Below are 14,500 nucleotides of genomic sequence, written 5' to 3'. Positions count from 1 at the left end.
TTTTTTCAAAGCATAAAGACACAATATCTGTTTGAGTGAATGTTCTTTTCTCCTTCAGACAGACAGACACCCAAATCTCCTGTTTACAGATTTACAACTGACATCCATAGTCACTGTTACTCTACAGCAAAGTACCCCAGACTAAAGAGAAAGGGAATTTATTCCTGGGGAAACTCAGCCCCCCTCATGCAGTTTGGCTCAGCAAAGATTTCTTATCCTAGCCTTCCTTGCAGAGTTATTATTGTAAGGACAAAGTAGGGGTGACCATGAAACACGGTTGGCATGGCACCATTTATGATCTGCCTGTGGGCTTCCTGGAGGTCTGTAATAGATAGTGTGGGAGCCAAATGCTAAGAGTGGAAGGCCTGTGAGTTGATCTTCAGTTCTTGACTTCTTAACCCAGTATGCTTCTTCATACTTGCTTGAAACTCTGGTTGGAAAGAAGTAGCAGAAATATACTAAAGGAAACCAAGAAAGCAGAAGTCAGCCATTGATATGATATTTTATTTAAAAAAAAGTACGATCTCATGTGATTGATTAATGTAGATATTAAAATCTTACCTGCTGTTTTAGCCAGTAGGGTTCAGCAAGTGACTTCTTCCATGGTTCAGAATAATGAAACTGAGTTTATCAAAGCTAGATCAGATAATCAGATCAGATAATATTTGGCTTGTAGTAAGATTAATTTATTTGATTAAGACAAAAACAAAAAGCAAAATCCCACTGGCTGCAATGCTATCACTTGATATGGAAAAAAGCTTGTGATGAAATCTCTTTCTCTCTCTCATGCTAACAAGCACAGATTTGATTATCCAATACATTAAGTAATTTTTTAAAAAATGGATTGAATATATTATTTGGGTATTCTTATTCCATGTATTATTTCTCAAATAATTGCATTAAATATGAATAAGCTATATAAAGAGGTTTATTTGGATATTGATAAATGGGAGTTTTTAAACCTTACCCTTTGGGTTAGGATAAACGCTGTCAAAATGAATGTGATTCCCAGGATATTTTATATTTTGCATGCAATTTCCCCCCATCTCTCTTGTTTTGTACATTTCTATGGGATTCTTTAATTCCAAAGACATCCTTGAAAAAGATACAGTTGTTAGAGGCTCTGATTTTTCAAATCTTGAATTACACCTTTATGAATATCTTCTGCCTAGTACCCAATTTTGGACACTTGGCATAAATTCTCCTTCCTGGGCCTCTTTGGAATATTCGCATATGGCACCTTTACTTAATTAGACTGTTCTGGCTTTAAAATATAATAGATAAGATATACCTCCTGTCAGGGACGCGGTGGCGCAGCGGCTTAATGACACTGAAAGTTGCTGGCCAGAAATGGTTGACACTTTAGTGGTTTGAGCCCAGCTTCGTGCAGCAGAGTGAGCTCCTGCTTCCTCCCCAGGTCCTGTCAACCCAGCAGCTCGAAAACTTACGTAAGTAGATAAATGGGTACTCTCACTCCGGTGGGAGGAAAAATGCTGGCAGCGCCTTGCAAAAGGAGACTGGAGCAGTTGCCGGTAGCGCAGAAAATCGCGCTCGCCTGAAAAAGGCACGATGCCAGCTGGGCTCTGCTCTAGGAAGGAGGCACTGGCAAACCACTTCCAAAACACCTTGCCTTGAAAACTGCAGGGACTCGTCCCGGCAGTCACCGTAGAATCGGTAACGATTGAGTGCGGATAAAAAAAAAACAAACTTCTGTCACTATGGTAGACTTATTCTGGAAAACTGCATTTTGATCCTTTTTCTCATACTAAATTGATGTTATGGGGTAATCTAGACTAACACTGATTTTTTAAAAAAACCCTGTGACATGGAAGATTAGGGTGGATGCTGGGATTTTTACTTTAGGTCAGTTATTGAATGAAAATGATGCAATTTTAAAAATTTCCTTTGTTAAAGGTCACATATTTATGAATCAATTCAACATAAAAAATTTAAAGACTGAATGGAGTAAGGAATTGGAGATGTCCATTTTGTCCAAATAATGAGCAGTTATATTAACTTCTGTATGAAAAAAGTTTTTTACATCCTACACTACAGCTTATTCAAAAACATATTATTTTTGATTTACTGGACCCAATTGTGCTTGTACAGAAAAAGAATGAATAAATCACTGTCTTGTTGAAAATGAAATAAGAATAATGCTTCATTCAGGCACATATTTTTGTGTAGTTCTTATATTATGGAAAGATGTTCTTACATATACTGACTTTGAAATGGGTTTTAATATTTTTGGATGTCCATATTCTCTTGAATCACATATCTATACATAACAAATGACAGCTACACAATGGATTTTGTATGCAATTCTTATTGCCAAGAGTCATGTTCTTCAATGTTGGAAAGATAAATTTATGGTTCCAATTACTCAGTGATCTGAAGACCTGATGTTACTTGCAATTTATGAACAAGATTATGTATGAACAATTATAATGAAATACAATAATCCTGTATTCTAATTTTTGTGTAAATATATATGTGTAATATGTCTTGTCTTTTCTTTTTGTTTTATTAAATAAACTAAAATATATTTTTTAAAAATGTAAGAACACTCTTTGAGATTTGGAGGATATTTTAGAACCTTAAGAATAAAAACACATTTGATTATTTAATAGGATTATTTGTTTTAGAAATTTCTAGGCCATACTCTCACAAGACAATCTACTATGTACTAAATAAAGTATGGGTGGACAACTTTGATCTGGTTGAGAGCCTCAGGATGTGTTATTTTTAACTTGGTGATCACAAAACCCCTCTGATAACATTATGATATCACAGGAGTGGTGAGGGCAAAAAATTGTGGTCCATTTTTAATTTGGGGAAGTTCTAGAAACTTTACTATGTTCTTATTTTTTTTTTTTATTGTTTACTATTTTTCTTTCTAGTTTTTCCCCTTTTTTCTGGCCTTTCTATTTTTTTCTTTACATTTGTAGAATCAAAACGCAGGACACAAGTGCAAAATAATGAAGGCTTCACTGCAGTATTTATTAGACAGTACATACTAGAGGGGGACCCCACCAAAGGTTAGTGGGTGACCCTCCCTATAGGCAAAATGGATGCTGTGATATTTATACTGTTCTACAAGAAGGGGAAGGGAAAAAGAACACATACGCTCACATATTCATACGATGATGCAGGCATACCTAAATAAGCAATACTTCTCAAGTTACTTTCTGCCCCTCTGTTATCTGCTATCCACAAGGAAAACAATAGTATCACAGAGAAGAAGAAACAAATTGGTTCAAGGTGCCAACTGCCAGGAAGAAGGCATCCTCCCCTATGTTGCTATGGGGATGTTTGTGATAAGGAATTTACAACCAGCCTAGTTCACACCAGCTTCAAGAATGCTGCACATTCCTTTATGTTTCAATTTTATTAAGGCGATCCCATTCATCTGAGGCCTCTAAAAATTTGCTTCTTTCACCCAAAGGTATATTTTCCTCACATGTTCTTTTATATTTTTTAATTTGTATTGGTTCTTATCTTTTAAACTGTAATGTTTAATAAAATTATTATTAAAAAAGATTGAAGATAGTTCAATGGCTTTTCAGTGCCCAGGTTAACTGTTATCTTTTAAACAAATGAGATGCTTGTATAAGACTTGGAGACCATGTTCACCAGATACAACACAAAGAAAATAATATAATCTTCTGAATGTTCTTGTAATTTCATTTTTGTTCTGTAATTATTTTATTTTACTATTATTTTTATTAAAGTAGTTCTACATTCCTCCCAGAAACAGTTTCATTCTGATTGATTTCTTGAAAGCCTCTTTCACCTCCTTGTTCCTGAGAGTGTAGATCATAGGGTTCAGCATAGGCACCACCACCGTGTAGAATACAGATGCCACTTGATCTCGGCCCAACAAGTAGCTTGTATTTGGGCGAAGGTAGGTAAATATCAGAGTCCCATAGAAGACTGAGACAGCTGTTAGGTGAGAAGTACAAGTGGAGAAAGCCTTACGTCTGCCTTGAGCAGAACGGATCTTCAGGATGGTGGACAGAATTAAGACATAAGAGAAGAGAATGATGACCAAGGATCCAAGGACGGTATACCCAGCAAGAAAGGATATAATCATTTCGGTGACATAGTGATCTGAGGACAGTGCTATTAGGGGAGGAGTGTCACAGAAGAAATGCCTGATGATGTTAGAATCACAGAATTGTAAGCTGCTTAAAAAGCATACTGTAAGCATGGCATTTGTGAAGGCGAGGAAACCCGAACCAGCAACCAGTGTGACACAGATGTTTTGTGTCATAACTGTGGAATAAAGCAAGGGATTACAGATAGCCATGAAACGATCATAGGCCATTGTGGCCAGCAGGAAACATTCAGTGCACACCAAGGCTACAAAAAAGTAGAGCTGAGCAAAACATGCACTGAAGGAAATTGATTTGTGACCTGTTAGAAAGCTCATTAGCATCCAAGGGGAAATAACTGATGAGTAACAGATGTCAGCAACAGACAAGTTGCATAGGAAAAAGTACATGGGGGTATGAAGCTGAGCACTGATCCTGATTAATATAATCATTCCCAGATTCCCCATCAGGGTGGTGATGTAGATCACGAGGAAGATGGCAAACAAGGGAGAGCGCTGCTCTGGAGATTCTGAGAAACCCAAGAGAATGAATTCTGCCACCAGAGTGCAGTTTCCCTCTTCATCGCTTTCCAGAGTCTGAGATCTGTTAATTGATTTAAAATGACATTCCTTCAGTTTTCACAATAGATTACAAGTGAGGCATGCTTAAAAATGAAGTTCTCTTTACATTTATTGCATCTGTTGCCTCTACATGACCACTGCTCTCATTCCAATCTGCCTCTATATTCTACCTCCAAGGTTCCCTTTGAAATGCATTTACCTAAGATGCAAGAAAAGAGAAATATTTCCCAAAGAAATAGGCACTACTTGCAGCAGTTTGCATAATTATGCTATTGGGCAAGATCACAGGGTCAAGATGGGAAAAGTTTGCTACCCACAGAGGAGCAATTTGCATGTAAGAGGCACCCAGACGAACCCATGGCAGTTTGAGCAAGTCCAGGCAGGAATCCCATCTGAAATCTTGTTTGTCAATATGGAGCAAGAATATGAGGCATGGTGCACTCCAGGAGTTTGGAATCAACTCCCATTGGCCTCATGCAGGATAGGCAAGAGAAACATTAAGCTGTACACCTCTAGGGCAGAGAGCACTGAGCTGAACTCACCATTGTCTGGTGCCATTTAGTATAAAATACTTTCTTGTGCTGCAGAAATCTTTACAAGTGCAAGTCACTGGAATAATCACAGAGATGTTAACAACTACATTGATGGAGAGCTTTCAGGCATTATCTTTGGATGCTACTGTGATTCAGATTCTCTTGCTTTAAGAGGTTTGGAATGAAAAATGTTCACAAGCAAGCATGTAGGATTTCCTTCACACATAGCTTATTATTTGGGATGGCAACAAAATATCTCAATGTTTTCCAAATTGCAGTCTCCTAGTCTCAGTTTCCTATCTGTAAAGAGGAAGTAGAATAACCTACTTTACCGAAATGTCCTGTGGATGACCACAACTGAAAAATACTTTAGAAAGCTTATTCAGAAGTGTTGCAGGATACCGATTATCTTTGCTTAATACTGGTTCACACACAATACTTTCCTTAACAAAAGATGAATACTTTGCATAGCCTAACTGTACAAAGTGAAATAAATAAAGCTAGATATTTATTTATTTATTTGTTAGATTTGTATTTGGCCTTCCCTCTGAGAACATCTTCCATAGTAATCCCCATTTTATCCCCACAATAGCAAGACAGGATGGGCTAGAAGAGAATGAGTGGCCCAAAGTCACTGAATGAGTTTCCATAGCTAAAGGTGGGCTTGAACCAGGTTCTCTCCACTCTTAGTCTGACACCTTAACTACCACACCCCCTGCAAGCCCCCCAAACCCCACCCGCCCCCCAAAAAACATCCCCACTAAAATTGGCAGGGCAAGCTACTGTTTATAAACAGGGAGCAAGCTCCACACTCACTTTTACTGATGATGTTACCTAGCTGGGTAATGAAATGTCTGCAAGCAAACCACCACGCTCAGAGAGCACCAAGGACTCCACCTTAACTACTATACCACCACACTGGCTTTTCTGTGTATGTGCACAACTTTATTCAGATGGGATATGGGTTTCCTAGTTCCAACACTGGATTTTAATATAACATAGAAATTTAGATTTCTTGAACATCAACATCAACATTAATCACCAAAGAACCTACATTTGTCACCAAAGACAAAGGAGGAAATCATCCTTCTTTCTGAAGATCCACATTAACATCCAAATACATTGCAGCATGTTGTCTGAATTGTTCATTTGTTTTAAATTTTTAAACTACTCTTGCTTTCATTGTTTTACATTTATACCTTTTACATTTACAATGTTTGCTTTATGCTGCCTTGGGCAAGTTTAACTTTAAAGGCTGTTTACAAGATCTAAGAAATAAACAAACAGAAAAGTGAACACAAAAAACTTGCTAGGTTATTCTGACACCTGAAACAGAAGGCTCACAACATCTTTTCCTGTCCCCTTGCAATCAAAATAGAATACAAATAAGTCAAACCATTAATCAATTTCTGCTCTTTCAGGGCATCTACAGCCAGCAGCTGAGGAGGAGTGTGTGTGCCCCACTCTGTCAAATGAAGGACTGGCTTAAGATGCAAAGTTGCATGATAGCTGCTGATAGACATGGCCCACGTGCCTTGGTTCCTCAGTCTGGAAATCAGGAAATATGCTACTGAACATGCCTTTCAACAGGAGTGCTGAATATACATAAACCATAATAACCAAATGCGTGTGATAGTTTGTGATGTAACAAACAGGCAGATAAATAAAATGACTTCTATCTACTAGATCATTTAATTATGGAAGATATTCCTATTATCTCATGAACTAGGTACATAGATGTGACTAGTGTTCACATAACTCAACATTTCTTTCATACTTTCCAAAATTCAAAGCATTTTCCCTGGACTAACTAGCTATAATCCATATGAAAGAATATAAAGGTCAATTATTGTGACAGATGAGAGAGGGGATTGAAACTGAGAGAGAGTTTGCTTAAGGTCATTTAATGAGTTCCTGGCAATGGTGATATTTGTACTGGAATATCTTTCTTTCTGGCTCGGCCTCTTTGCTACCACCCAATACAAGCTCACATAACATGCTTTTGCAATGAAAAGACTAGACTCACCTTGCTTTCTGAGAGACAAGCATGCTTGCTCAAAAATGAGGGATTTCTCCTGTGGAAAAACAGGCTCTGGAAACTTGTTCTGGTTTTGGATGATGGTTAGACTGTAGTGTTTTCACTGAATTAGCAGATGACTCCATTGCTCCATTGTCAGTCAGGAGACTCTAATATGACGATGTAATCTCATTTCTGATATTTATCCCCAATGTTGGGGTATAGCTCTACTAAAACATGCATGCTGATTCTGAAAGCTCAGACCTGCAATCTATAGGACAGAAATCACAGATCTGGAGAAGCAATACGTTCTTGACTTTGCGAACCATCCCATCTAATCATAAACGTGTCCATTATTGTAGTTCTTGCAAAATGACTTTTTCTTTTAAAAAAAGTTCTTTGAAGAAATATATATATATATATATACACACACATACACCTTATTTATGGTAACTAGTGTCAGAAGCCAAGCTTTTATATTGCTCACATAGCTCTTTTATGCCTGTTTGAATTCAGAAGATATTTATCTATTTAAGAAAGTTTACAGAGTGAGTGATGTTTCCTCTTTTCTCCAAACAAAAGAGAACCTACAGTAACATTAAACATAGCCATGCTGTTTTAAAACAGCCTCTATTAGCATTTCATCACTTTTAGATTTAAACAGTTTAATAACCTAATTACAATGTACTATGCATTCCACCATACAGTGTATGTCCCTTCCCCCATCATAACAAGACTAAAACATGATTATTTATTTTTATTTATTTATTCATTAAATTTATATGGCTGACCAGCTCACAACCAAATGACTCTGGGCAGCATACAACAAAGCTAAAAATTATGTTGCAGTAGTGAGGTTTTGGAGTGAAAACAAATTTCAGTCAAAATAAAGGAGCTTCTATCATTTTTAAAAGCACTTAATTTCCACTAAACGGCAATTCCATGAAGAAATGGCAGGCCAAATCCTCCCCAAGCTCACCACTGAGAAAGAAGGAGAGAGAAAAAAAAATGGAGGAAGAGATAAAAACTAACCCCTTATGCTCTGTGTCATTTACCATCTCTTTTTGCATGCAGACTTATCTTTTCTTAGAGTCATTTCACACACATTTTTCCTTCCCAGAGAGGGATAACAACTTGCATTCTGCAAAACTCTAGATTAGAAACAAGAATAAATAAGGTTTGTTGGCACAACAATATTTATCCAGAGCTTGGATTTTCTGCTCATGGCTATTGAACACAAGGGAGATTCCCCAAAGTGCCAGATATATGCACCCTCTCTGCTCATGTATGACAATGTGGAGCACCAGAGATGGTGGATTCCCAGATCATTACGGATGACCCAGAGGTAAAAAATAAATAATGATGTAGGCTTGTATGTCAAGGGAGTTTTACTAACCAAAATATGTGCAAACACCTGTGCAGCCTAACTGTTGTAAACTGAGGCCATACTCACCTTGGATTCCAAAACTCCTCCAAAAGTTTTCCACTGGCATCCTTAAAATGTGTTTTTGTTTTGAGATCGTATAGAGAAATATTTGGCCACAGTATGATAGATTCTTGAATGTATACAATAGAGGTATTTATGATACCTGTTCCCTTGGTGACACGTCCTTAAACTCACTTCAAGCTTTGGTTTGTCCTCAGAAAGTTGGCCAGCTTCAACCTATGTTAAAAAGCATCGTTTCTTGTTTTTTGCAGTCTATTCGGAGGAAAAAATATACATTTGCCTAGAGGTAAATGCCTCTGGGCTCAGTCACTAAATGTGGATAGGACTGCATTGTAAGCAGTAGTCAATAAATAAAAAAAGTGTTAAAAACTATATGCTGCAAATAATTCAATAAGATATAGGATCATACTTCTTAAATATAACTATTTTTACATGCTTAAATATTCTATAAAGAAAAAAGCACAGTTTTGATTGAAAAGGCTAATGGTCAATCTCTCTCTCTCTCTCTCTCTCTCTCTCTCTCTCTTGTGTCACCTAATGTATGGACCTGTATATAAGATATAAATATAAATAAAATCTGAATATATGCCATTTTCAGTAAAGCAGGATAGTGTAGATCAGTGTTTCTCAACCTTGGCAACTGTAAGCTGTGTGGACCAACTCCCAGAATTCCCCATGCTGGCTGGGGAATTCTGGGAGTTGAAGTCCACACAGCTTACAGTTGCCAAGGTTGAGAAACACTGGTGTAGATAGTGCTTGGACTAATGAGAAGGCTTGGCCTGCTTACAGAACTGGTCAAGGACCTGCAAAGATGTTTAGGCAAAGTCCAACCCTAACAGGGAGCTTCTTGGAGCCCTTTTTGGTGAGGAGAACCAAGGGATTTCAACTCCTTAAAAGTCTTCCCTTCTCAGGGAAGTGCTTCAGCTTGATAATTCCCTCTAAAGAGCAACTATGCAACGTCTCTTAGCACTTGGGGAACTATTTGACCACGAGGTCAAATGGCAAGAAATAGGTGAGGGGAAGAGTCGTCCTGCCTTGCCCTTGTGTCCATTTCTCACCTAGGCTAGTGTTAGTTAAATCATCCCTGTGCTTAAGAGAAAAAGAAAGTACCCCCCTCTTTTGCACTCCTCTCTCCTCAAGATTTTGGTAGAACATCTGCTAGTGTCCATTAATAACCGGGCAAAATTGATATCCGCATCCAATATTACCAAATTATGAGCATTTCTAATGGGATGTTCTATTTGATTACTCAGGTATTCTTTCAACACTCTGCCTATGTCCGGGAGCATATTCTTTTACAAGGGCTGCTGCTGAATTCAAATTCCCAACACTATACCAAAAGATGGTGAAGTGTCTGTTTACAAAACCTTTTTAATAGGTTGGAAAGGAAAGTATGCAAAGACAGTATACTGGGTAGGCTAGTATCTTGGAAGTAGCCCTGCAGAGCATAAACATGCACCATCGACTGTTTCAATTTCCAGCTTTTGCAGATGGAGATTCATTCCCAAAATGTACACAGCCAGCCAAAACTCATAATTTTTTTTTAAAAAAGAGAATAAATCAACTGACGACCTTTTCCAATTTGTCACTGATACGAGCAAATGTTGAGGTTAAAACTGCGAAGACCCAAGTTCAAGTCCACCTACAATCATGAAAACGTATTAGGTATTTCTCAGACCTACTTTACAGGATGGTGGTTGAGATATACTGGAGGAGGGAGTGCTGTCTACAGTACTTTGCCTTGAGCTCTTAGTAGAAAAAGGAGGGACACATCTAACAAATAAATAAAAGCAATAGTCAATAGTTCATAACTGTTGAAGGTGACTCTGTTCCTATTAATTTGGGCTGACTTTGTAATTGAAATATTTATGAAAAAATTTAAAGACAAATGGAAGCTTGACTCACCCCCAAAGTATAGCTGAAAATTTTATGAGTTTGGTTAATGCTGATTTGCGGAAATATATAGAAGCATATAACAATTCAATATATTTTAATTGCTCAACATGACAACTGTAAGAGAAAGTGTGGATAGTATAAATCTTTGATTAATAATAGGCATCCAAACAAAATGGTATGGAGTGGTATGAATCCAATTTCCTTGGCTAATACGAAAAGCTTTAAAATCTAAACATGGTTCAAAGATTTCCAATCTCTTTTGTTTAAAAAGACCAAATACTGTCTTTGAACAACCACTAGATGTCGCCCACGTCCCATCTATAGTAGTGCAATGTTTCTGATGATTTAAGAGAAGCAAAGTAGGATTTATGAGCTGGTGATATATATTCCTTAAGAGTAAATATCTTAATAATAATAATAATAATAATAATAATAATAATAATAATAATAATAATAATAATAATAATAATAATAATAATAATAATAATAATAATACTTTCATTTGTGAAGTCCTTGATTTTAAGGCCCTGGTCTTCACCCCGTCTTGGAGACTAAGCCTAAACGACATAACTGTATTTGCCCATGTTAATTACTTTTCACTATCTCTCCCCCATTCATTTATTACTATCTTTTGTAGCTCTAATTTCAGAATGTAGATTGTAAGTTTTTCAGGGCAGGGATTTTTTAGGGGATAGCACATTCTCACTTCCACATTATTTCAGCTCAGAACTCCTTAAATTTTTTGTGAGTGAAATAACAGAATGTGTTTTTTAAAAGATTCACTAACCTAAACATACACAGGGAAGTTAATCAAGCCATTAAAAAAGAATTCCAGTGACTTCTTCAAAATCTTCTTTCTTCTAGAAAGCCACTGTCTTTTGGGTGGGAGCAATGTTTTCCAACTGTGTCTCGGTTTGGTGATGGACTGGTCTGGATTTAGAATTGAAGCTCTCGCATTTTGTAACACATCAGCTTTATGTCTTCATTGATTAAACAGCTGTGGTTTTCTGGATTGAAAAACAAAAATATCCTCTGGGCACTGGAAGGTGGGTGTGAAATAAAGAGTGGGAGAAGAGGGAACGCTAGAGCTAAAGTAGCCTTATTTTCTGGTCACTGTAGCCCTGTCCATGGACAGGGAGGGAGAGTTGACCTCAGATGAACCCTTCCAGCCTAATGACACACTTCAGATAAGAGGCCAACAAGCAATATCTTATCATAGGTTAATGATGAAATATTGCTGGTTGGTCTTTTGCCTGATCTCAGAGAAACCAGGTCTCTGGGTTCAAATGACTCGTATTTGGCCTAGCCTGTTATGTGAATGGAGCCATTTGGGCTTATAATTTTACATTAAACCATAATATGGTTTGGTTGCTTTTATCTTGGCAATTTGTTGAAACTCAGCCAATTGGAAGGAGTGATGGTGGTCATGGCACAGTGCAATATGCAAACTTAGCCAACATACTGTCTGCAACTCATGCTAACTATGGTCAGAAAGTACTTGGTATTTTCCCTGCAGGGTGGGGATTTTTAAAAAATTATTATTATATTGGGAGGTCTGTTCCCAACCTGAAGAGGATATGACTGATGTTTCAATTCTAAGTATGGTAAATTAACGTCTTTTTCCCTGAACATCTGCCACATAAACACCATAGTTTAATCTGCATACAGATGCTTTCTATATGAAGCTCCCAATTAAAATGATCTATTTTTGACATTGATTTATGGGTCAGAGGGGATAGAAGAAATTATAAGCACAGACTGGGACATGGAAATGTTTGGCTATTATGAATGGTACTCAAACTCAACTTTGATTCCTTCAATTTTATCTGATAGAATAAAATTTGAAGGCGTAATTGTTACAGTACAAGGTTGTATAATTTTCTTCTTACTAATCTCTCTTAGGGATTTTTCTGTAGTTGCTCAGATGTTCTTGAACTCCCTCTTTAGCAGCTAAGAATGATCCCATAGAGACTCTACACACTGCTTCTCCTAATGGTCCCATATCTGGGAGCAAAACCAAAATCATCTTCCCAGGGATTTGCTCTTCTGGGTGTTTATACCTCTGGATTTGAGGTGATCAGCTGAATGTGGTTGACCTGTCTCTTCAGTGACAGTGTCAGCTCCCAGCTATTCTAATAAGTCCTTCTGGGCACGATTAAAAAGTTAGTGCTTGTCTCTTTGACATTATGAAACTTATGCAAGAAGTCTGAAAGTTCTCGCAAATTGGCTCCTTGGTGTATCATTAAAAATCAAGTTAGCTTCAAAGGTATTACCTTAAATGAGAAAAAGGCAGCTGGAGCTAATACTCATCTGAAAGTGATGTTCTAATTTTGTGGGAAGAGAAAGGTGCCTACTTTGTACATTATGACAACATTGGTTTAATGATTCTCCTCTTCATTTGTATTGCCCAAACCTTCCCTACACATGAAACAGCACCCTTGAATCCTTATGTATGTAAGGAATTAAGAACAGCTGTACTCTATGAAGGCAAGGCCCATCTTCATCCAACATTTTATTTCTCATTTTATTTCTCATCCCAACCAGATGTCTCTAGGGTGCTGATAAGTGGAGGTGGAGGCCTATCCTGCTCCTACTGTTGTTTTCTTGCTAATGGTATTTGGAGGCACACTCCATCCAACCAGAGGTTTCCTTGAACCTTCATGACCACTACTCTTTGATAGATCTCTCCTCCATAAATTTATCCAATCTCACTTTTTAAAAGCTATTCAAATTAGTGGTCATCATCAAGTTTTCTGATAATGATTGCAATAGGTTAATCATGCACTGTGTGAAGAACTGCTTCCTTTCTCTGTTTTAAATATCTTCCCAATCAGCCTTATTGGATGCTCTTTGAGAGAGGGAGAAAAAATTATCCCTGTCAACTTTCTTTATGTCATGCATGGGTTTATTTATTTATTTATTTATTTATTTATTAAATTTATCCCCGCCTATCTCCCCCCAATGGGGGACTCTGGGCAGCTCACAACTCATTAAAAACAATATATATATATATATTTGCATTTTGTAACACATCAGCTTTATGTCTTCATTGATTAAACAGCTGAGGTTTTAAATATAAAATATAATATTAAATATAAATACTTATATTTATATAAGTAGATCATGTCCTCCTCAGTCACCTTTTTTCCAAACATTGTAGCCTTTTTTGTTCCTGTGTCATTTTAATTATTCATTATTACACTTTTTTCCTGGTTTGTGGGTAAAACACGGTTCCACTCACTTTCCTGTTGCATGTGTATGTTGAAAAACTAAGACGTTAATGGAGCAGGATTTACCTGTGTAGAATCAATGATGAGATTTGACCCTTTATGAACCTAGTATTTTTATTTGATTAACATATCACCAATTGTATGGTAATGTAGAACAGACATTAAACTGACTTGTCTATAAATTCCCAGATCTCCCCTATTTCATTTTTTTTTTTTAAACATTGAGACCTACTAGTCCACTCATACTGGGTTGATTTGAGTGACAAGTTAATAGATATGGCAATGTAAGATTGGGGCTGAGGAGTTACCACAGTGATTGTGGCTGGCTTATTTGTGGCTCAGGGTGTTGGTTCACTGGGGTGGGGGAGGAGGAGTAACCCCTACCCGTGCATCCAGGTGAAAAGGCTCAGAAGTTTTTGTTCAGTGAAAGATGTTACCTCTGGGAGAGAGCATCATGCACCGGGACAGCAGGCCACAAGGTTGGAGTAGCTGGAGACAGTTAAGAGGTTGGTGGAGTTGGCAAAATCAGCTGGGAAGTTGGTTGGGGGGTTGGAGCTGACCTGGAGCTGGAGCCTGTGCCAGCTTGGAGACCAGACCATGGAAGAAATCCAGGGCAGAGCCCAATGTGGTAAGATTTACCTTCCTCTCTGCTCCATGGATACTTCCATGGAAGTATCAAGCAGAGCCTGGTTAAATGGTGGC

The 14,500-nt window shown here is 37.5% G+C and overlaps 1 protein-coding gene across 1 annotated transcript; it reads right to left on the bottom strand.

Annotated features, from left to right (window-relative positions):
* Positions 1-3,736: 3,736 nt before the first annotated feature.
* LOC103064794 (olfactory receptor 5B12-like) lies at positions 3,737-7,257 on the bottom strand. The gene is made up of 2 exons (XM_088145112.1): positions 7,235-7,257; positions 3,737-4,697 (listed from the first exon to the last, which is right to left on the bottom strand). Exons 1-2 carry the CDS (start codon positions 7,255-7,257, stop codon positions 3,737-3,739), a joined length of 984 nt encoding a protein of 327 aa, XP_088001238.1.
* Between the last annotated feature and the right edge of the window lie 7,243 nt (positions 7,258-14,500).

Source organism: Python bivittatus, unplaced genomic scaffold (genome assembly GCF_059951505.1).
Source record: "Python bivittatus isolate LINGU-HERP-01145 unplaced genomic scaffold, Pbiv_v1 ctg000480_np1212, whole genome shotgun sequence".
Taxonomy (NCBI): Eukaryota; Metazoa; Chordata; class Lepidosauria; order Squamata; family Pythonidae; genus Python; species Python bivittatus.
This window is presented reverse-complemented; position numbering and strand designations above follow the sequence as displayed.

What these genes read in the sequence shown, in the direction of transcription:
- LOC103064794 (XM_088145112.1), bottom strand. Translation starts at nt 7,257, where the DNA reads ATGCTTGTCTCTCAGAAAGCAAG. An exon ending in CTTGTCTCTCAGAAAGCAAG is followed by an intron (nt 4,698 to 7,234) that starts GTGAGTCTAGTC and finishes ATCAATTAACAG; the next exon opens with ATCTCAGACTCTGGAAAGCG.